Source organism: Lutjanus erythropterus, chromosome 9 (assembly GCF_056507025.1).
Source record: "Lutjanus erythropterus isolate fLutEry1 chromosome 9, fLutEry1.hap2, whole genome shotgun sequence".
NCBI classification, from domain to species: Eukaryota; Metazoa; Chordata; class Actinopteri; order Lutjaniformes; family Lutjanidae; genus Lutjanus; species Lutjanus erythropterus.
The window spans coordinates 8,497,196-8,521,755 of NC_139325.1; the positions used below are offsets into that span (position 1 = coordinate 8,497,196).

At 39.4% G+C, this 24,560-nt stretch overlaps 1 protein-coding gene across 1 annotated transcript; it reads left to right on the plus strand.

The window, feature by feature from the left end:
- The first annotated feature begins 1,884 nt into the window (after window positions 1–1,884).
- rnf144b (ring finger protein 144B) lies at window positions 1,885–23,951 on the plus strand. Its single transcript, XM_084726035.1, has 9 exons — window positions 1,885–2,070; window positions 2,176–2,239; window positions 7,315–7,586; window positions 11,480–11,584; window positions 13,234–13,294; window positions 15,467–15,680; window positions 19,069–19,213; window positions 19,422–19,511; window positions 23,055–23,951. The coding sequence occupies exons 3-9, from the start codon at window positions 7,395–7,397 to the stop codon at window positions 23,220–23,222; spliced, it is 975 nt and encodes a 324-aa protein (XP_084582161.1). The 5' UTR covers window positions 1,885–2,070; window positions 2,176–2,239; window positions 7,315–7,394; the 3' UTR covers window positions 23,223–23,951.
- The last annotated feature ends 609 nt before the right edge of the window (window positions 23,952–24,560 follow it).

Consider the following 24,560-nt stretch of genomic DNA (forward strand, 5'->3'; position numbering starts at 1 on the left):
GGTGTAGGTGTAATATATCCACAAGGACTACTTCAAAATAATAGCTGATGAAATCTTTCACCACTGCTGCATGTTGCATGAGAATAAAAATAGTCTCCAAGTGTCAAAACTCCAGCAAAACTTGTAGCATGAAAAACGTCATTGTCAAACCACACTTTAAACCAATGGGGCATCCACACATGGATAAGTTTGGTAAATGGTCATGTAGTTTCAGGCCAATCATTTTGCTGCACATGAAGAGAGGCCAGGGGGTTGATGGATATGGGTGACACCATATATGGACCATAAATAGGAGAAGTGCATATTTTAGGAGGTACTAGCTGGTATAAAACAGATCTTTTCACAGAGCATGCTCCTTCAGTGAGGCATACTATGAAAACAATTTACAATATGCTATACACACAAAGTAATTATAACAAAATACAAGCTGAAATAAAGAAAGAGAACCTGCAGTGAGAAACATAACATATATAAAACTAGTTCTGAATTTAAAGGATGAGTACATAGGATTTAGTGGCATCTAGCAGTGAACCTGTAGATTGCAAAGTCCTCACCTCACCCTCCCCTCCCAAGTGTGTAGGAGAGTCAACATTGAGTCTAAAACTGGAATACAATATTGAGGCCTATAAAAGACCTGCAGTAAGGTTTTCAGTATGAGTGTACCCTAGTGTCTCTGTGATCGCTCTACCATGACTATACATTGATACTCTGAACATGAACGTGACAATACTCTATAGAATACAGGCTAAAGAATATTTATTTCATACAGTTAAGAGAATATTATAGATCTAAGACGAAACTGACAGAAGAGCAGGACTGGGAGAAAAGGGTGCTAATTCAAATTCGCCTTTTTCTTCAGCACCATGGACAGCGCCATGGATTTATAAATACACAGCACAGTCAGATGACTGATATTTCAGAGCCATGGTCGGGGCCACAGATTCTAAGTTGCACAAACCTCAGTCAGATAAAAAAAGGTCAACGAGTCAAGCTGACTAGACCAACATATTCAACTAAACAATCCCTCTGCCCCTGCCTGCTCATCCCCCTTGGAATCACACACTGGTGATACGTAAACCTCAACTTAGCGAACACGTGCTGTAGCTAGCCTAAGCTTGAATTTAGATGGAAAACAGCAAAAGTTGCAATCACCCCAAATCTACAGCTGGCACCAGCATGCAGTGCTGTTCTCCCAAATAATGTACTGAACCTTAAAAAGCATCAGCTTTTAGCAAAACTACCAAAAACTCAAGGTGCTATAATACCACGATAAAAACTCCACAATTCAACAATTATTGCAATATTAAAAAACAGGAAAAATGAAGAAAATATGCTTTTTCTTTTAAACCTAAAGTGCTTCTGCTTTTCTTTTTTAAAGAAATAAAATTAAAGTAGAATCGTGTTAGCGAAAAGGCTGCTGGGTAGTTATCACAGGAATCAATTATGAATATGCCTGAACTGAACATAGAGAGTGCTAGTGCAGAAATGTTTTTATCTCTGAGGTCCAAAACTGATAAAATGGAAGGGTTTTTTTGACAAGTCAAAGGCATACACTGTTTACACTGATAAATATTATTGGTAATTAAAATGACTTAATAAAATACTTCTTCTTTAACATATAACCAGTTGGTAACAGAAGAAAATAACCTTCCCACCTTCTTCTTTTATCAGATTTATTTATTTTAATATATCTAACATCTCACTGATGTATTAACCCCCCCCCCCCCCCCCCCCCACACACACACACACACACACACACAAAGTTTTTATTGTTGTCAGTGTCGTTCCTGAGCAGCTCATGGTGCTCCCTCATTTTTCCGACTGTTCTTGAACGCAGCATGAATATAGTTAAACAACCGGCAGGAGCAGTCATGAGTGGAGCTGAGCAGACAGAGCAGGCAACCACAGCTTCCTGGATGGAAACAAAACGCAGAAGCGGAGCAGATACACAACAACACATACATACACACACACACACACACACACGCACATTAACACACACGCGCGCGCTCAGCCCAGACAGCAGCGAGCAGGACGTTTAAACATGTTTTTGGTTTCTCTTTAAGCCTGGTACGTGTGTGTTTTTGTGTGTGCGTGTGAGGGAGAAAGGCGGTATCGGGGCGTTGACAGCCGAGGTTATCCTAACAACAGACTGTATCAACACATGTGTGACAGGAAGAGCACTGCGGCTGTGGATCTGGACTCAGGCAGCTCCTACATACACTGGTCCACGAGCAAGGTAGGTCCCCTCTTTCGTCTGCATCACACACACCATCCATTACCTAAAAAAAACTGTTAAGTATTAGACCGTGAATGCGTCAGGATTCCAGTTTTGACCTATGCTAGAAGGCAACCTTGAGGGTGATGCAGATGTGTCAGATTTCGTGCATGCATTGTCATGGATAACATATTACACTATTATTTTGTCACGAAAAATGCATGATAACCTCAAGATTAATCGTAGAGAGATATGCATATATCTCAGCAAACTGTCAGTCTTTTTAGGGATATTACTCTGGGAATAATCCACCTTTAAATCTGAACAGTCTAATTCCACCATAGTGTTGGACTGATGGTAAACTCATGTACGGTAGATAAAGGGACCCAGGTGTCATTTTCTTTTGTGTTTTAACTTATTTTAAGCTCTTTCAGCTTACTGGTCCAGAAATCCAGACAGAGCAGTGATTGCAGCTGTATAAATGATGCCATATAAATTCTGCTACACACTCCACGAGCACACAGCCCCAGCTGCCTCCTTCCTTAACACAGTGGCAGCCTGTGTGTAAAAGCAGCAGCAGCTTTTCATCGGGCAGGTCTGTTTTTTCCGTTTCTGCCTCTCTGGTCAACAATGATGCTTTGATGCCCCCCCCCCCCGACCCACCCACCACCATGGCTGGAATGCCATCTAGACCTTAATAGCCAGCTCCACACCTAAAAAGAACTGTTAGCAGCACACAAGGGCATTTTGATTAATGAATAGCTCCGAGAGTGGAGATTCAAGTTCGAATGTGGGCTTCTTGCTCGCTCAGGGGCAGGGACTGCAGTCAGGCAAGGTTTCTGAAGGCCGATACTTGACATGATGTCCTTCGACAGAAGCTTGTGGCTGTCAGCATTTTGTATTGATGTTTAATATATTTAAATTAAGTCCCATCTGCAAATGCAGGGTTTCCCCACACACAGTTGTTAAGCCAGTTGGGAACAGTAGCCAAGTATCTCTTTTGATGGGGGCCCGGCGTGTGCCACTGACAGACTGATGGCAGCATTAAGGTACAACCCTGTAGTTAGAACAGGTTTCATAGGGCCCTATATTAACAATACATGCTGCCCCCCCCAAAAAAAAAAAAATTCTTATATCAATAAACAACCATGTTTTCTTCCTGTACAACAAAATATGACACACGGTTTTGTTAGGATGAACCAAGCCATTTCAACCAATAAAGACATCAGCCCATCAATCAATCTTCAAGTTTTAGCAGAGCAGAGTTAGCTAGTTTTCAACATTCAAATCAATTTCTGTCCCATTTCATTTGGAAATACATCACAAGATGCAAGCTAGGTGCTCTGGAAGCAATTATGTTTTCTATGCTCACCATCTTAGTTTAGCTTGTTAGCAAGCTAACATTTGCCAATTAGCAGTAAAGGCATTACCATATTACTGAAGTTTTTGCAGATCAACCTTAGGGGCACAGGGAGTAATGTACCAAATTTCATGGCAATACATTCAGTTGTCCAGAAATTTTGCAAGCCACAAACGTAAACATCATGGTGGCACAAGAGCAGACGTGGGCCAAATGCAGCCCACTGAAAGGTTTCATGTGGCCCACAAGGCCTTCATAGAAATACAAAAAATTAAAAATCTATCAAAGACAATCAATAGTGTTTTGCTCACCATTAAACTATTATCAGACCTTTATTTTGAAAGGGGTCAGTGCTGTGTTCAGTGGTAATGATAATGAACTGTATCTTTTATATTTAACTGTAACTTGATTCACTCAATGCTATACATGTTATACAAAGCTATATGTTGTCTATGTTATTTTTCTTCTAGTTTTGCTGCTACTATTGTTGCAACCTGTATGCAGCCTGCATGGTACACTGTAAAACATCGAGTTTTAGACATCGACAAAATATTAGCCCACAATTCATCACATTGCAATCCAGAAAGGGTGACAAACAGTGGAAGTGCCCTTTGTAGAACGCTTCTGACCATTCCATTATTAGAGATATGGCCATTATTAGGACCTCATATCATTTGTGTCCCTCAGCAGCCTGATCAATTTCTCATGTGTCCCTCCATGAAAAATAATTGCCCACCCCTGCACTAGAGAAACAGTCAGGGGGATCACTGAAGTCTTCAGGATTCATCCTCTATGGATCACAAATGTCTATAAATACCCTGTAAATTTTTGTACCAATCCATGCAATAGTTGTTGAGATATTTCACTCTGTACCAAAGTGGTGTTCGTGGTTAAAATATCCTAAAAAGGTATATTACACAAAAAACTGTTTAACACAGCTGAAAACATGTGACTTCTAGACATCATGTACTAGTTAGACTACATATTTTTGGACAGCAGGACAGAGGTAGGTGGGTAATAAAGGTCCAATGTAGTGTTAAAGGGATCTAAAGTCGCCAAACCCAAAAATCATCCCTTTGGTTCTGTCCAATCTCAAAAAGCATGAGAAATAATAACCCCATAATCTGGGATTTGCGATTAATCCTGTAGATAACAGTGGTTGGACACAGAACAGGGTCACACAGGAAACGGTGGCGTTAAAAACGCACTCTGCAGCATGAGCGGCTGTTGAAATCACACATTATCCCACGCACATGCTTCTCTGTTTCGGCAGGCTGTAAAAGTTGGCAGGAAACTTTTAGATTAGCTCAGTCAATACAGCCGCCACAGCCACCGTCGGTGTCCTAAATTTTTCAGTGAGCACTCTTTTATTCTACAGTATCGATCGGCGGCGGTGCACATGCAGATCACTGATAGTGGAGGTTGTGTAGCTGCTGCGTATGTTGGTATTTCTGCACTGTCACGGTGGATCCTCCTGCACTGCTTTCCAGACAGCCGAGCTGAGCCGGCTGCAGTCATCATCCCACAATGCTGTCAGCCTGCCCTGCCCAAAGCGTAAGCAGGTCTCACGTGGGAAAATAACAGGTCTCTACTCTCTAACTAGCTTTGCTGCATGGAAACTCCAATATGTATTTAATAACAGTGTAAAGCCTTTCACTCCTAAACAACTGCAAAGTTTGGAGATTACCAGGGCAACCGTCTCTCAGTGGACGGGGCTGGTGGAAGTGTTTCAGACACATTAGTGCTGGTCCATCTTGTTCATGATAGATATGGGGCAGTTTGATTGGATATGAACTGTATTCATCAGTATGTTATGGTTGTTTGATTCTAATGAAATGGCTTTAACTGTGCATGAATGAGATCATTGTCTTGGCTGTTTTCAGGGGCACCTGAGTCCTGAAAATTTCATTTTTTTCACCTAGACCTTTATTCTCTTCTTGATACAGATTCCGACACCTTAATGTTGTATTGGCCGATCCTGAGTATTGATCCAATCAGGGCTGCAACTAATGATTATTTTCATAGTAGAATAATTGGTCAATTATTTTCTTGATTAATCAGTTAATAGTTGATGCCTATAAAAGGTCAGAAAATGGTGAAAAGTTTTGACTGATCTTTCCCAAAGCCCAAGATGATGTCGTCAAATGTCTTGTTTTGCCCACAACTCAAAGATATTCAGTTTACTGTCACAGAGGACTAAATAAACCAATGAAAGAATTTTGACTTAAAAAAGACTCAAACTGATTAATCAATTATCAAAATAGCAATTAATTTAATAATTGATTAATAAACGATTATTCGATAAATTGTTGCAGTTCTAGATCTGATACCAGTGGGTCAAATAGGTGCACAATATGAGCAGGGATGTGATCTAAAAGAGTCAAAAAAAAGGATTCTTCATTGTTGGTCCATTGGTCCAGTACTTGATGGTCAAATAAAATAAAATTCCCATTAGCCTCAGCAATGCTTTTTCTTTAGTGCTATCTGGCAAATGATGGCATGCTAACATGCTAAACTATAATGGTGAACACGGTGATATATGTCCTTAACATTGACATTTTAGCGTTACCACTGTGAGCATTTTATCATGCCATACCTGCCAACATTTAGGTTTCAAAATATATTTCACATGAAAAATATGGGGCTGGCAGGGTGAAAAAAAGTATTTAGATTGTTTAGGTGGCACACCGTCCTGCTCTGACATTTTAAAACAGCTAATGTAAAGTTAACCATCAACCGTCTGCCTGCACAGAAAGCAGCTTAGCACACTCCCCTTGAATCAGGTTGTGGGTTGCCTGGTCGCGATGAAAGATGGGTTGAAATTGTAGTGTGTAGAACTTATATCCATGTATGACTATAATTTATAATAATAAAGTTTGAGGGCCATGCAAATTATGCAAGTCTCCTGGGAGAAACAGAAAAATGAGAAGCGGTGGGAGATGGCTTTGAAATTTTGGAGAAATAGAAGTGTTGGCAGGTTTGACCTGCTGACTTTAGCATTAGTTCAGAGTACCACCTATTCTGATCAACCTTTCTTTCCTCTCATTAAACAATTACTTTTATTTGAGTATTTGAGTGATCATTTGATTTCCCTGTTTTTACCACGTGTAATTTTGCCCATTGTTGACATTACATGCTAAACAAGTACCTGCTAACTAGCTAACACAAGCCTGTATTTACCATGTTTCTAAAGACAGCTGATGATCAATTCTTCCTGTTAGAATGAATGAGGAGGTGGTCAATAACAGTAGGCTTAGTAAACACAGACCTTGGACTTTAGCCTTAACAATGACAGCCATTTATGGATAAACAACAGACATGATGAGAAATTGATAATGCTGCCATAATTATTGATTTGATTTGAATCATTTAATAGCACAAAAAATAACATTGTCAACAAATAAAATTAGAATTACTGAGAACAGTTTTAAATACAAAAATTTCTTTTCAAAACCTGAAGTCACAAAAGTAACCAATCAAATTTTACTTTGTGCAGTGTGCAGCTTTAAACCAATTCATCTTATTCATCACAGGTAACAAGGCAATCACAGTGTGTTGCCTCAGGGAGAGGTGACGTCATCACAGTTTGTGTACAAGTTACCAGAACAGATGACAGGTTTCCAGAAACAGGGTGCAGTGTTGTCATAAGGCTGGGCAGTGGTTGTGTGAACTGTAACAAAGAGGAAGAAAAGTGGTAGAACTTCACTGAAGAGACGAACGCTCTCTCTGCTTTCAGGAACATGGAGGCTTTAGCCCCTGTCAGACCCCAGCAGAAGGGCTAGGAGAAGCCTGATTCCTCACTCCTCCCCTCCCTGCATGCCTCGTCCCACCATGGACAGCAGGAGTCCCACCCTGAGCCGGGTAGCCGGGGATTCGGCACCGGCGTCCCCTGAGACCGGCGCCAACCCCCACCTGGGGCCCGAGGTCTTCTGCAAGCTGTGCCTCAGCGAACAACCATCTACAGCCACCAGGGAGCTGCAGAGCTGCAATTGTGTCTTCTGTACAGCGGTAAGAGGAGACAAACACAACCAGTTTATTCCAGACATTAAGACTGTGTTGCACCAACAAAGACTGATCTAATCGAAGATTAGTTCTAATCAGAATTTAAAAAAAAATAACCAAATGATTCTGCCAAGCTCATCTTTCATTTGCTCTGGCACATTACAGATTAGTCTGGTGATGTCTGGCTAGAAAAACTAGACGTAAAATGAGTAAATCTAGATTTAAAATTAAGCAGACCTCTCTTGCACAATTAAAAATCCAAATTTATTGACATAAATCTCAATTAAGTAGAGTTTAATCAATGTGGAGATGCTTGCTTACCCAAATTAATAAATAAAATAGTGCTGAGTGCTATCTGGACAGAGTAAAAATAAAAGAGGGTGGAACCAGTTAAACTTAAGCTGCTCTGTATTTCTTAAGAAAATTTGTTGTTGAAAATCAGAAATACATATTTTCTCTCTGACCTGTAGTGCTGTTTATCTCTCTCAAATACAATGGGACTAAATGACACTCGGCTTGTGTTGCTCAAAAGGGCAAAGAGGCACATAAGAGAAACTCAACAGAAATGTCCATTTCCAGAAATTATGACCTAGTTACTCAAGATAATCCATGGACCTGGCTGTGATCAGTTTCACGCAGGAAGTATTTTCTTAATCTGCCAGAAATTCTTTCTCTCGACTAGAAAGAAAGTAGTTCCTACATGAATCTGCTCACAACAGTGTTTGCTATTTAGCTAAAAAGTTACCAAAACATTACCTTGTTTGCTAGGTTGCTGAAAAGTTATCAAAATGTGACATTGTTTGGGAGCTAGCTAAATGGTTACCAAAACATTTTATTGTTAGCTAGCTAGCTAGTTGTAAAGTTGAAAAAAAAAAAAAAGTGACCTTGTTTGTGAGGTAGCTAAAAAGTTATCAAATCATTACAGTGTTTGCTAGCTAGCTACAATGTTATCAAAGCATTACATTCTTTGTTAGATAACTTGCTAAAAGCCAAATTAGTGTAGTAATATGTCCAAATAAAAGAAGATTAAAAAACAAATAAAAGCACAGTAAGGAAAAAAGGGGACTGCCTGGAAACAACTGTCAGACTGTTTTAAGGTTTTAATGGATCAACTTGAGTAAAAGAGAGAAAAGAGAGGCCCCTCATAAAACTCAGCTGGGTTGAGTCTGTCCCTTAACTTTCTTTGAGGAGCTTGATTTTTTGTGTTTCAATAAGACGTTTGGCATTTTAACAGTTAAAACCTCTTCAAGTAGTGCAATATGATATAAAGTTAAACAATAATTTAATTGGATAATTCTTGCCGGACCCTTACAGTTCAGGTTTGTTCAAGGAAACTAAAAGACATATTAGCTGTCAAGGAAATCAAACCCTTGTCCCAGAGCTGGGTGCTGCCAGGCTATATTTAGATTGCTTAGAAAATGCAAGTATCCTCTACTCATTCTTGCTCATGTTTTTAGTCATTATCTGTAGGCGTTGAAGAATTCATAAAAGTGATCCAACAACGAACTTTTCTGTGGGCAATTTAGGCAAATCTCCCAACATTTAAATGACTTGGACTGAGATGCTCCTGTTTATTGCAGCACTGCTTCCTGCTTTAAGATCTAAAACTAGCCCCCTTTATGAACAAATCTTGCATATTACAGCTTTAATGAAATAAAGTGGTTTTAACGCAAGATTGGCATTCCCTCACATTTACACACACATTTCCTTGTCTTGCCATGAGTAGCTTTTGTGGTTCATCAGAGCTGTTAGAAGTCAGAAACATTTCCGGGGAGGTTTTCCAGCGCTGTTTTATGAGAGAAGAATTGCTACCAATAGAATACGGAGCTGTAACAGAGGTACAGAGGTCTACTGCCTGCCTGGCGTATCGAAACTGTGATGTCGGTGTTATGCCCTGACACACACAGGCTGCCAGATAGTGGCAGGTGTTAATCTCTGTCCAAGCGAGCTAAGTTGTCAGTAGTGCATGCACAAGGTCACGCAGATAAAACACACACACATAAACTGTGTCACGGGGAAAGAGAAGGGAAATGGCTATAGTAAACCCTGCTTATCAGTTGGACAAAATTTTATAAACCTGAAACATCTCCTTCAGTCTGTATTCGAGAGCACAGACTGTTGCTGCTTGTGTTGTTTAATTCCAGTTTTTGGTTGAACAGTACATCATGCTGTATAAGAAAGCACATGATAAGCACAAGTTTAAATGAGCCTACAAACTCGTGCCGGAGTCCTAGGATAAATCTGTTTTCCGTCTTCCACGGAAAAGTGACATTTAAATGTTTTTATTTTCACTTCCTCAAAACTGTCTGCCTGTCTTGCGCAAGGTTTACATACTTCCTCCTACCCTTACATATTTCATGTCTGAGGAAACATATGACTTTTGACGTGTGAACCCTGATAAGGACTTATGTTTATGTGGTGTTTAGTTTACCCTGTTTACAGAACAGCTCAGTGTTTTCTGCTTTCTTTGACCTTATTTGTCATGTTTTGATTGATGTGTTCTGTGTCTTATGTATTATTTTTCACCCAGGATGGACAGTAAAGACAATATGTATTAAAATACACTGGGCATGATGTTTGTGGTTCATGTTCTATTGGTCAATTGCTTGTTAAGATTTGTTGTTGATCAGTGTGCCATGGGCACGTAGTTTTAAAAACCCATTCTGAGACTGAGTTGCACCAACAAAGATAATTTTAATCTAAGATTAGTTCTAATTGTAGTTTAGCAAAACAAGGTTTAAAATTAATAAAGCCAGATTGATAATTCAGCAGGACTTTGTTGTACAATTAAAATTGAATCTCGGTTTAATAAATCCAAGTTTATTAATGTAAACCAAGGTTAAATAAGAGTCTAATCAATATGGAGATGCTTATTTTCTTAAACAAAAAAGGTTGTTGAGGCCTAATAAGTATACAAGTGGGGTGAAAAATGTTACTTTTCGGTTCCTCTGTATTTCCTTACTAATGTTACACAAAGTTAACAAAATGTTACATTGTTTTCTATGTAGCTAAAGCCTTAACAAAACATTACATTGTTTGCTAGATTGCTAAAAAATAACAAGTGTTTGCTATCTAGCTATAAAGTTAATAAAACATTACATTGTTTGATATGCAGCTAAAAATTTAACAAAACATTTAATTGTTGTCAGTTTTAACAAAAGGTTACATATTTTGCTAGCAACCTAAAATAGTTAACCAAATGGTACATCATTTACTGTGTAGCTAAACACTTGACAAAATGTTACACTGTTTGCTAGCTAGCTGAAACATTAACAAAATGTTAAATTGTTTCCTATCTAGCTTAAAAGTTAACAAAACATTTGATTGTTTGCTAGCTACCTAAAAAGTTAACCAAATGTGACATTGTTTAGTATGTAGCTAAAAAGTTAATAAAACATTACATTGTTTGATACATAGCTAAAAATTTAAGAAAGCATTTCATTGTTTGCTTGTCAGGTAAAGAGTTAGCAAACAGTTACATATTTTGCTACCTACCTAAAAAGTTAATCAAATGATACACTGTTTACTATGTAACTAAAGTTAAATAGTTAAAAAGTTAACAAAATGTTCATTGTTTGCTAGCTAAGAGTTAGTTCATGCTAGCCTAGTCAGCCTATTCATGATAGCTCGACAGAGAAGCTTTATTTCTCCTCCTTTGGGAAGATTTAAAATTACATTTTGTTGAATTAATGGAAGGATATAGACAGATTTAGAGAGGGTTAAACAGCGGTTAAAATTTAATCCCTCATAATTTTAAACTAGTTTCAAAGTTTGGTGCAACACAATTTAAAGTGAAGCCTAAGACAACTGCCAGCATTAGAATGTCTCCTGTTGTCAGAGAACGTTTGATTTGTGTCATGGTTTTAAGGCTGTTGTTTATATTGTGTGTCCCTCCTCAGTGTTTGCAGCAGTATGTTCAGCTGGCCATCGTGGAGGGTGGGGGGGCACCCATCACCTGTCCAGATATGGCCTGCCAAAAGACTGGAGTGCTACAGGACTCTGAGGTATGCCCTGTCTAAAACCAGTGACATGTAGGTCATGAGTGAGACCAAAAAAAGCAAAGAGTCTTCAGAGGCCGTGAAGCACAAAAATAATGTTGATGCACAGTCATAAAGTTGTTTCAGGCGAGCTCTTTTTTGGGAATATTCCGTGAATTTCTTGGTTGCCGGCCACAGCAGTTTGTTTACAGTCCAGAGTGCTGCAAGCAGACTTCTGAAGAAATCTAAAATTGTATTTTCACTCTTATGTTTTTCTAATTGTGTGGACTGGGTTGACTAAGATGTTGTGTAAACGCTGTTTATCCAATCTTAATGACATGTCTAAGGAAATTCTTTTTGCTTTTGAGTGTGAGTAGTAAAATTAAGTAATGTGAGCAGCATTCAGACAGAAAGTGAAACTCTGTGAGCTGTCACACATCGCAGATACCAGCAAACACCCAGCAAACACGTCAGACAAGAAGCTTAAACTGCTAATTCACAAACAAATGGAATTTCTGCTCCTCAGTTCCTCATTCGTAATGTTTTTTTGAGACTGTTATTGTATGAAAAGCCTCTTTAACTGAGGCTCATTGGCCTCCCATTCAAATTAGAACTGATTTGATTGTAGAGTTTCTATCCCCTATTATCCAGTAGTGAAATTAGGCAGATGGTAGACGTACAAAAAGTGTTAGCGGGGGGGGGGGACATGCATGGCAAGCAGTTTTAATGCTTATTTTAGTCTTTCTTTTGTCTTAAAAGATTGGAGTAAGAAATAAAGAATTTGCTGAAAATGTAGCTAATTGGCATTTGCTTCTGTAATTGGTTTAAGAAAAATATCTTCAGTATTTACTGACCTTTGAAAGCTCTTTCTGGTGAATTGTATGCAGCTAATTGCAGTTACTAGGTGACCAGCTGATTCTGGATAATCTTGAAAGTACCAGATTCTCAACAACCACTTAAAATTTAATCTTGACTATTATGTATTTTTGCGTTTATCCATTAAAGGGATAGTTCGGGTTTTTTGAAGAGGGGTTGTATGAGGTTTGGAAAAGTTTGGAAAAGAGTACTGGTGTAGGAGGCTAAAAGCCCAGCTAAAAAGAAGTAATATCAGGAAACCAGCATTATAAAAGCCAATTGTTGCTGTCTTTAAAGTCACCAGACTCCATTGACAAAATCAGTAATTTTACTTCGCAGAACATGGGAGTTGGCGGTCAACCACTGCCTTGATCAGTTAGTTTGTTTGTATTATTTTGACTTTGGTGTTGTAAAGGTTTATTGTGGATTTACTGAAGTCGCACAATAACATAAACAAACTAAATGATCGACGCAGTGGTAGACCAGCATCTCCCATGCTCTGTGAGGTAAAATTGCTGTTTTTGCCAAAGGAGTTTGGTGGCTTTGGCTAGTGATTTTTTTAAATTTTCTTTTGGTGGCTACGTTTTGCTTCTGACCCTGTCCACAGCAGTACGTTGTTCAGCTTCCTACACCAGTACCCTGCTGCTTCTGCAAACTGGGGCGTGTTGACTGCCATGTACTGTAGGTTATATATGGACTACAAATAAGTACCTCATACAACCCCGCTTCATAAAACCCAAACTATCCCTTAAAGTTTGAAAAAGATTGTGGATTTTAGTTCAGTATCATTAAAGGCTGCTCTCTGTGCTGTATGATTCCAGATAGCGAATTTGGCGTCAGAAGGTCAGGTGGAGCTGTATCAGCGTCTGAAGTTTGAGAGAGGTAGGTATTGTTGCATTAACATGCTGATGACTGCTGACAGGCGGTGGGCTATTTCAGGTCGCACTTCAGCCGGTGGCATTACGCTAAGCAGCCCCTCGGAGTGCTGAGCTTCACATGCCTGGGATACTATGTGGCCTTGTGCCCTTTTTTCTCTTCTGCTCTGGTCTAGTCTTAACCTGGAGGTGACTTAAACTGGCTTTAATACCTTTGGATAAACCAAACATCACCAGTAGGGAAATGCTTCAAGACAAACATTACAGGAAAAGTTAAAAACTATTTTCCCTCTGACCTGTAGTGTTGTCCATCTTTCTCTGATATAATGGGATTAAATGGCACTCAGCTTGTGTTCAACATGGCAAAAAGATACATTTGAAAACCTCAACAGCAATGTCCATTTCCAGAAATCATGTCTTAGTTACTCAGGATAATCCACAGACCTGGTTGTGAGCAGTTTCACATAGGAACTATTTTCTTTCTACAGTCAAATCTGCAGGAGCTTCTTCCTTTCTACTAGAAAGAAAGTAGTTCCTACATGAAACTACTCACAAGTAGTTTGTAGGTTATTTTGAATAACTTGGTCGTAATTTCTGGCAATAGACATTGTTGTTAAGGTTTTCAACGCTGTGTGCCATTTAATTGGAGAAAAACTCTGCAACTCACACCAAAACAATCTGGATAGATAAATAGCACTAAAATAAAGAGAAAAAGTGTGATTTTGTGGGAAACTGTCCCTTTAAATGGATTAGTAATGAGCTTTTCAGTGCTAATAAATTGCCTGACCTATAACTGATAAGTTGTGGAAAGTCTTTGTGAAGGCAAATTGTGTCTGTGTCTTGCAGTGGAGGCCTTGGGGGAAGAAGGGGAGAATAAATGTTGAAATAGGTTTCTGTTGACATTTACAAATTGCAAACTGAGGTTAGTTTGCCTTGTAGCTATATTGGTCTTTTCCAGTTGCACAGTAACAATACGCTGTGAAGCCAATAATAGTTATTGTTTACTCTGGCTATAAATCAGATGGCTCATAATATTGAAAGTATAAAGAAGTGCAAAGTGCAGCCTGTTTTGCAACAGTGTTTGCCTTCTGCTATGATTCACAATGAAAGTATGAGCTGGTGATCTGAGTCACATTAGGAAAGCTCCAGTCTTTGTTTTGGTTCTGGAACAGATTTTGTTTTTGTCAGCATTTTACATTTAAATTCTTCTCCTTCTGTCCTTATAAACTACTTAGAGGGTAGTTTGCCTGCATAGATAACCAATTAGAAATAAGAACAATCCATTTTTACATGTCCTTTAGCCACTGATGGATTGGGGGAGACAAAAAATGTCCTCTGTGGTAGATAAAACATTATGTGTTGTGGTTAAATGCCCACTAGGGTGCCATGTTTCTAAATCAGGGGTGGGCAATTATTTTTTATGGTTGGCCACATGAGAAATTGATCAGGCTGCCATGGGCCAGACACAAATGATATGAGGTCCTAATGATGGCAAAATCTCTAAAAATGGAGAAGTGTTCTATATAGGGCACTTGTACTTCTGGTCGCCCTTTCTGAATTGCCATGTTGAATTGTGGGCAAATATTTTGTTGCCACTGTCCAAAACTTGATATTTTACAGTGTAGCATGCATGCTGCATATAGGTTGCAGTGATAGTAGCAACAAAAGTAGAAGAACTTTATGTTCAACATGGATGTACAGCATTGATGTGAATAAAGTTACAGTTTAATATAAAAGATACTGTTCATTATCATTACCAATGAACACAGCACTGAGACCTTTCAAAATAAAGGTTTGATGAAAGATTAATGGTAAGCAAAATGCTATTGACTGTCTTTGCTAGACTATTTCCATGATGGCTTTGTGGGCCACGTAAAACTTTTCAGTGGGCTGCATCCACTAAATTAACCTCTAAATGGTTAATAGGACCTTGTGTGTTTTTATTACAGAGGTGTATAAGGGTATGTCTTGTTTAAAAAGTTACGATACCAGTACCCTTAAAGTGATACTGGTACCAAACCTGTGTTGTGTAATCATAATAAATGACCTCGATACCTTAATAACTGATTGCATATACAGTTTTGCTGGTGTTACTTGGGTTTAGAAATAACAAAATATGCATTTATTTGTGTGTAACATCACAGCAGCTTGACTCACATCCTGTCTTTGTTTTCTGCAGAAGTGAAGTTGGACCCCAGTAAAGCCTGGTGCCCGGTGCTTGAATGCCAGGCCGTGTGCAGCCTGCAGCCGAGCACTGAGGGCGAGCCCACCGCCGTGCCCTGCCCCACCTGCCACACCGTCTTCTGCTCTGGGTGCAGAGGGCCCTGGCAGGACGGCCATACCTGCCCCGAGCGCCAACCTATGATGTCACCCTCACCCGCTCATGAAAGCAGGTCAGTGAGCCACCCGCTGCCTGCGGCCGCAGAGTCTGACTGCACATTGAAAATGATACTGTGCTGACAGCAGGATGAGTGTGTTGGTTCAGGACACTGAGGAAAGAGTCTACAAAGAAACACTTGTCACTGCTGTAAACAAACTGCATTAATGGGTTTTATTCACTATTCAATTTAATTTTCAGTTTAATCAATATGGAGATTACAATTAAACAAATAAAAAATAAAAAGGATGAAAACTGTTAACTGTTCCTTTCTCTCTTCTCTTTTTGTCAAGCGTCTTTGAGTATTTTGAAAAGTGCTACATAAGTATAATGAATTATTATTATTATTATTATTATTATTATTATTATTATTATTATTATTATGTTCTATATTCAATAACAAAACGTTCCATTGCTTGCTATCTAGCTAAAAAGTTCTTTTTAAAGTTCTACTGTTTGCTAGCTAGATAAAAAGTTTACAAAATGTTGCATCGTTTGCTGGCTAGCTAAACTTTAATTATTTAAAAAAAAATTTTTTTTTAAGTTGGCTAGTTAGATAAAAATGTATGAAATGTCACATTTTTGCTAGCTAGGTAAAAAGTAAAAAAAATACTACATTGCATGCTAGTTAGCTATAAGGTTTACAAAATGTTGCGGCTTGCTAGCTAGCTGAAATGTAAGAAACATGTTGTATTGTTTGCTAGCTAGCTAAATGATAGCTTAGTAGAGCAGCTCTACAGAACCATCATGAGTGAAAGAAAGAAGAGAATTATTATAAAATCAATTTGGGTTCTGTCTGTCCCTAAATGTTTGTTGAGGAGCTTGATTATTTTGCTCAATCAATGTAAAAAAATGCAACGATTTTAAATGTTAGACCTTCTCAAGTGTTCTGGTTTAAAGTTAAAACTGGTTCACGTTTTAAATTTGAGTTTTGGTGCAACAGAATTTAATTTAATCTAAATAGATGTTTAAATTTAATCTTTCTTGATTTTAAACTAGTTTTAAAATTTGGTGCAATATAATTTAAACTTAAGCCATGATTTAAAAATGAATTCTAGTCGGTGCAACCCAGTATGTGTATTACCTTAAACAGTCTGTACGTTACCCATTCTGTCATTTTATTTTGAAATCCCAACCTTCAGTTTAGTATAAAAAGATACAACAGTTCCTCGTCTCCCAGCAGAGGCCCTGAGTTGAATCTAAACATTATTTCAGGATTAATAACTCAGTCCTCCTCAGCAGTGCCCTCCGTGTCGTCCCTGTTGTACAGCTACATCACCGTGCCGCTCCGAGCGGTGGCTCTACTCTGCCAGACTGACTGATGTCACTGGGGAGTCACTGACTTATATTGGAATTCCATTGTCTCTGTGCCAAAGGGAGGAGGATGGTGGGCAGCGAGCCAGTTAGTTCACTGTACAGGACGCTGTGCACTGCGGTGGAGCGGTGGTCTCTGCAGTGTGCTGTGGAGGATGAAGGGAAATCAACTTTAGAGTTGAACTTGAGAGCATGGTGTGCCTCAGCCTGCAGGTTTACTCATCAAACATAATCTTGTTGTACCAGCCAGGGCAGCCAGTGTTTTAGAAACACTGCGGTTTGTTAACTGTCTCCTTGTGAACAGCCTCGTATTTGTTTTTTAATTCTACCCACATAATGATCTAATAGCTGTTTCAAATCCTTCTCTGCACACACTGATAATAATCATGGATACTGAGATGCCATTTAGTTTTCATTTGGGTGTGTTTTCATGCTCATGGGTTTCCTGTTTTTGACTACGGCTGCACAATATGGTAAAAAAGTCACTGTGATTACTTTGACTGAAATAACATTGGCAAAATGATACAATTAGTTAGAATGATCATTTGTGCATTACAGTTTTTATTTTTTACTGAATTAAAACATCATTACAGTTGTGATGATGTATTCTGTCTGGATCTGTACCAAACAAACATGTTTTTGTTCATTTGCCAGAGCATCTCTGCAGCACTACAGTTGTGCATTACATTGTGATTTGGTTCTGGTTCTGCAATTAGGATATTGCACTTGGCCATATTGCAATTTCCATAATATTGTGATGAATTCTGCAGCCCTATTTTGATCTTGATTTTGATTATATTTGGGATCTGGTGAGCATAAAAAACCCATCCCTGTATACATGATCATGCAAACATGCAGTCAATCTCTTCTTTTTTGCATTTTTTGCAGCTAGTTTATATATCAACTACCCTGTCCTCCATTTAACCTGTTGGATATGAAATCAAAAGTCTTGAAAGGAACTGCCACACACTGTATAACTTGCAATATAACATTCATGTTATGTTATGTTTTAACAGGCAAATGAAGGTTTAGTACCAAAAAGCTGCAAATCAAATGTTACACTGCAAGTTAGACAGTGTGTGGGAGTCCTTCTGCAACATTTTATTCTACTCGCCCTTCTTTTACACATCTGTCTCATCTGATACATGTACAAAGTGTTAATTTGGTCTAAAAATAGATCAGATAAATTAATAAGGCAGCTGGCTATTTTGCTAGCTTAGAATCGCCAGTTAATGTTAATATAATGTTAAAGGTGTTTTTAATAATTATTTGAGTGTTTTTTAGATTACAAACATATAGTATTACATTGTGGGCGGTAACGCTGGTCCTAATCCCACCTATAAGGCACTGACTGACTATCTTTTCTGACTTCCCCTACAGGGGACCAGCCATCTTTAAATAATTGAATATAAAAAGGATGTGAGCAGAAACCCACTGCATGCTGCCCAGCACCAAATGGTAGAGAGATACAGATGCCAGCTAAGGTCAGGGATATTTCCCTAAGTGATGGAGACCATATCACAGCTAAAGGAGGAGTGAATATTGGACTCGGCCAGAAACATCATTCCATCCTTTTATTAGTTGCTTCCACCATTATTGTTAATGGATGATAAAAAAAAAATTGTGGTTGGGAATGTGAACGTTTTTCGGCTTTGGAAGAGGGGCATGCTAGAAAGACTTTGAGAACCACAGGTGTAAGGTGTTAATATGTCGAAATAGTGTTCACAGCTTGTTGTCCTCCTGCCATTAATTAAGGTTTTATGATAACAAGTCTAAAAAATGCTTGAAATTGTAGAATGTAAACTTCTCAGGTTGTTGAAACCCTCAAATATAACTTCAGCCTTTTCAATGGTCCTTTTCAATGGTTTCTATAGCCCTGTATCATACCCACAGAATATTTCGCCTCATACCTTTGGATCCCAAAATAATTAACCCAGTTCAAAGTGAGCTCTGACCCTCAACTCTGCTGCTAAATAAAGATTTCACACTCTGACTGGTGAGTCTTGAGGCCTGCACAGCCTCATCCAGTATGTATGCCACCGTCGACTACATGCCTGATATGTCTCCTGTGTCTGTGCCTCGATACGCAGGGCCCGCTCTGACAGCGACTCCGACATGCCCATCAAGCAGTGTCCTATGTGTGGCATCTACATCGAGAGGAACCAGGGCTGTGCACAGATGCTGTGCAAGAGCTGCAAACACACCTTCTGCTGGTACTGTCTGCAGAATCTGGACGTGAGTGTCCCCTCTTACCCTGCTCACAGATGTGATGCTGAAAAATAACTATACTGCCCCGCTGCCACCTGTCTAGATTCTATCTATACTTTTTTACAGCCAAGTTCGCAACATCTCAGCCTCTGCTTCACCATCTTTTGTTTGAGTGTCCTTGGTGACTGCTTTATGATAGATTTCATGTCTTAACCTGTGTGTTTTGTAATTGCAGGGTGATATTTTCCTGAGGCACTATGATAAAGGGCCGTGCAGAAACAAGCTGGGACACTCCAGGGCCTCGGTTATGTGGAACAGAACGCAGGTGAGGCCACTGAGCAGACGGCAGAGCAGACACACAGTATTAATTTCAGGCTTGTGGTGACTCTGTCATTGTCTGAATGGATTAACCAGCAGACCCAGTCATCCGTGGGTGGTGGGTTATTTCATGCATGGGTTTGATTTTTGTAAAACTGTGCCATCACATTACTGGGATTGGAGGGTAAAGATTTTGGAATCAGTCCCAGCTGCACTGTATGGCTGTCAGTTCATTTAGTCACCGTTGAAATACTCATCCATCATGCTTTCATCATGTTTTCCTGCTTTAACAGCTCTTATAAACTCGATGCACATGACTTTCCCAGCACCAAATGAAAGACAGATAGTTAAAGTATGTGTGAAGGAAAAAAGTGATGTGAAATTTAGTTGCTGAAAACATGTGAAAACACTGACAACTATGTAGCACTGAACTGTGGAATTAGCCTGGTACACTGTTGGTCCATGTTCAGGAATTTTTGGATGGACGTGAAACGTAGGTCGGTGACATGCTGGTGCCATGGTCCCCTAAAACTATATAAGCCCCATGAACCGGCACAGTCCAAATCAGCCCAGCAGTTCTCTTCAGCTCACTTCAGTTCCAACAACCTGACACAGAAAAGAAAACATCCTGTGTGGTAGCTCAAACATGTCTGGACATGTCCAATAAAGCTGCTAGACGGTGCATCCCTGCTTCAGGGCATTTTCAGATTGTAGTGGTGTTTGACACTGAGTCAGTGGAGCAGACATGTTTTGGAGCAGAGAAAACTGCTCATTTTTCATTATTTCAAAATTTAATTTTGAACTTTTGGTTAATAACTCTTGTTTCAAACTCAGAACACACATTTTTTGTTGCTTTACATGATCTTTAACAATAAGCAGAGATCCAAGTTAAAGATTAAGATACTTCCCTCAGGTGGTAGAGACCAAATCAGCGCTAAAAGGAGAGTGAATGTTGGACTTATATTTGTCAGGTGGCCAGTAACATTATTCCAAATGAATGCTGATAATGATCTGTGTCTGCAGGTTTTGTTAATAGTCAGTTGAGTCCCATCACTTTTTTCTTTGTGTTCAAGTAGTATTTCTAACCTTATTTATTAGATCTGCTTGTTATGTGTAGGCCTACAGATAGAAATTACATTACATTTTGCTGGTGCAAATCTGGTGCAACCATGTCCTCATTTCATGTAAGTGATTAATTCCATTGCATGCTGTCCTTTTAGAAATTAAATAAACTTAACTAAATAGTAAAATAGCTAGTTACTGCAGCTAGTGTGTTGCTCTGTACTAAAACGATAGCTGGCTAGCTCTAGCATTAACTAGTTAGCTACATCTGATAGCTAATGTTAGCAAAACACTAGCTAATTGGTTTTCAGTCCTGTCCCCTCCCACTCCCACAAAAATACTCCCATTCTGTCCTAATCCCATGGCAGAAAAAAACCTGTCCCATCCCAACCCCGGAAGAATGGCTCTCATCAATCCACAGTCCACACACGTCATTACACATTATTTTTTACATATAAAAAGTTCTTAGTTATTTTGTCTCCCCGTCCCGCCAACTCCTGTTGACTCTTTTTCCTGTCCTGTCCCAGTCCTGTGATGATCATGATGTTGACTCCCATCCTGCGGGACATGGGATTCCCGTGGGATTCCTGTGAGATGGGAGTTTCTGATTTCCAAAAAAATGTCAGCCTTTAGTCTGGATTGATTATCCTGCAGAGGCATGCATCCGTGGGTGGCAGGTTATTTTATGCATGGGTTTGATTTGGGTAAAAATGTGGTTAGGATTTTGGACTCCATCCCTGGTGCACTGTTGGCTGTCAGTTCAGTTAGTCACTGTTGAAATACTCTGCAGGCAGGACATTACAGGAGCCCACGCAGGACAGTGAAACTTCTAGTCTGGCACGTTTCACTTTATTGAAACAAAACAAAACAGAGGCTGAAATCAGTGCATAACTCAACTCTTATTCACCATCAGACTATTGCTGAATTTCCCTTTTAAGACCCAGAGAGTCTGCGTTAGCTCCTTGTTGTTTTCCACCAGTGTGCCCAAACAGTCCTTTATCAGACATTAAGCTGAACTAATCCCAGCACTAATCTCAAATTCCTGCCCTGTAATGACGTCGTCCGTTCAACAAAACCATTACAACTGGCCGCCAAACCTACTTTCTTTCCCCTGTTCTGATGCCATTATCACATGGTTTGTATCAAGTTTGCAGTAAAGCCCCTGATTGCGTCTTGGTGTGTCTGCATTGCAGAATGTCTGGAGAGTTGGAAGTACAACAGCGCAGTTGTTCCTTGCAAAACAACTCATTGCAGACATGGTTACACCCTTGCCTAACCAGTCCTATTAGTTTTACAATCAGCTCGTCACAAATTCCTCTGACAGTGTAACTCCTTCCTAGCTGCCTCCAAACTCTGCTGTAGTGACAGGACATTTAAAGTGTACTGTATACAACATTTGTGCACGTTTCCTAAAGTTAAATGACCACATTGATAGATGACCGTACTGAATACTGACACAAACTGCATGGTCATGCTGCTCTGACAGCGCACCGCGGCCGGCTCATAGTCAACATTCCAGTTCATCCCGCAGGTGTTGGATGGGGTTGAGGTCGGGGGTTGTCTCCAGGTCAGGTTCTTCCACATCTAACTTAGAAAACCACGTTCTTTGTGCACAAGGCCGTCATGATAAAAGAGGAGAAAATGACTAAACACAAAATGTTGTCACAAAGTTTCAAACACTATTGTCTAAGACAGTGTTTCTCAAATTTATTACATTGTGTCCTACCTCAGAAACTACTGAGCTCTCTAAGTACCATTATTGTATTGCAATGTTTGGTGCTAGCAGGTGCTGGGAACACTTCACTGGTGCTTCTTACGTAGCCACTAGCAGTTGTCCTTGGTTTACTGTTGTCGGCTTTGTTGGCTTCGTTTTTCTCTTAGCTTAAATATGCTCTTCATTCATATGCTCTTCCAGTAGCAGCAGTTTCTGTATATGAATCATTCTAACATTTGAATGATTGCATGATGGAGAGGGTTCAACTGTTTCATGTTGTATCAACTCTGTCAACGATGATACTAAAGCACTTAAACTAAAATGCAGCTGCAGTTATTAAATGTAGTAAAATATCTGATTTCATCTGTCACATAGGTCTAGTTCCTTATACTGAATTGATTTAGTTTATAAGCTTAGTTAGTTAATAAGTCATTTAAATTGAAAATAAGTAACTTAATAAATAACTGTCATTTTGCAAAAGTGGACCCTGGCCAAAGCAAGTTGAGTGTCCCTAGTAGGTGGACTCTTATCTGATTTGAATGGTTCAATATTATGACTATTACTCATTCACTGTTTTTATTTATTTATTTATTTTTTGTTTGTTTTTTGTTAACTTTATTGCCATTGTCACACATTGATAGGCAATTAATACTACAAAACAAAACCACCTTGAGGTCCGGCTTCACTTCACGTGTATGCACACACACATCTACCTATAGATCCATTGGTAATATTTTGTGCAGTTGTAAAGATGTTGTTGTGTTGTCCCATCAGGTGGTGGGTATCCTGGTGGGCGTCAGCATCATCGTGCTGGTGACCTCTCCGCTCCTCCTGCTGGCCTCGCCCTGCATCCTGTGCTGTGTCTGCAAGCCCTGCAGCGGGAAGAAGAAGAAGAAGAAGAGGAAGAAGGACCTCAGCCAGCCAGACTCCTCCACATCATAGCAGCCCCCCCCCTCCTCTGTCATCATCAGCCCGGCCCAGGATCACTCTGCTAAGGAAACCAGGAGGGTGCAGTGCTGCATGGTGGGAAAAAGAATAACGTTGTGGAACAATTGACTGGACTACGTTTTTCATGACTCAACAGACTGGAAGCCTTGGTCAGAGGCGGACTTTTATCTCAAAGCTCTGTGAGAGCTGCTCAAAGATCACTCTTAAATGACAGGAGTGTGTACTGTAGGTGGTGGAACTGTAAATACAAGGAGAATGAATGTAAGTGACCCACCAATTGTTCTCAGATGCACAACAGGTAGCACAGAGAAGGCGGCGGCCGTGAGAGTTTTCCTCGACAGGGCTTTTATAATCGCCCACCTCTGTCTCTCTCTCTCTCTCTCTCTCTCTCTCTCTCACATGCACACACACACAGACAAACACACACATGCAATTCAAAGTGCAACGCCACCCTCATGTGCCAAACGTCATGATGCCAAACCAGAGGTGTTAGGTGCTCAAGTGCCTCACTCGACAGTGCCTGGTGCTTGGTTCTATTTGATTTGCCTTCCATTCTCTCTTTATCTTATGCAAAAATTTTAGCGTTAAGAAAACGGACTGGCGTCAGGATTACACAGGGTTGTAAATCCCTAAACAATGCAAAACATCCTTTCATAATGGGAGAAGGCGAACGGTGTCACGTGTGCACTGTATATTCTGTGCTGATATGAAATATGACAGGGCTTCAGAGAGAGCTCTTCTCCTGCAAACGTTTGTTGTTTCCACCTGGCGTAATGTTCCAGACCAAAGGCTCTAAAGGATAATGTGTACTTTTCTAAAGTGTGTTCATATGTATTTATGGGTTATGTGTGTGTGTATGGTATCCTGTTATCATTTCTACGGTTTCTGTTGATGTTTCTGCATCAGATATTTTATAAAAGCGCCATTGTAATGGAAATAAACATGCATCAGATGGTACTGTGTTTGATGGGGAAACTTATCTTTTCATGGCTCATTGCTTCACTTTTGTCTTTGCAAAAAGGTCATGAGAGGAAGGTACACGGAAGTTGACAAAGCTAGAAAGTATATTGTTGTTCACACTGTTTGGATTAAGATGGATAAAGATGTCCTGTTAGTGAAAACAAACATTTAAAAAAGATCTGAAATTTAATTAATTGCTTATTGAAGTGAAATATATCTCCTATTGAGTTCAACTAACTTGATAATTTTGCACCTTTTAAGACATAAAAGGCAGTGAGACAAGTTATAAAAGACAGATTATATAAAATAATGCATATAAGTAGGATTTTGAAAGTATTTTAAAATAAAATAGAAGCAAAAATAGAATAAGTT

What these genes read in the sequence shown, in the direction of transcription:
- rnf144b (XM_084726035.1), top strand. Translation starts at nt 7,395, where the DNA reads ATGCCTCGTCCCACCATGGACAGCAGGAGTCCCACCCTGAGCCGGGTA. An exon ending in ATTGTGTCTTCTGTACAGCG is followed by an intron (nt 7,587 to 11,479) that starts GTAAGAGGAGAC and finishes GTCCCTCCTCAG; the next exon opens with TGTTTGCAGCAGTATGTTCA. An exon ending in TTATGTGGAACAGAACGCAG is followed by an intron (nt 19,512 to 23,054) that starts GTGAGGCCACTG and finishes TTGTCCCATCAG; the next exon opens with GTGGTGGGTATCCTGGTGGG.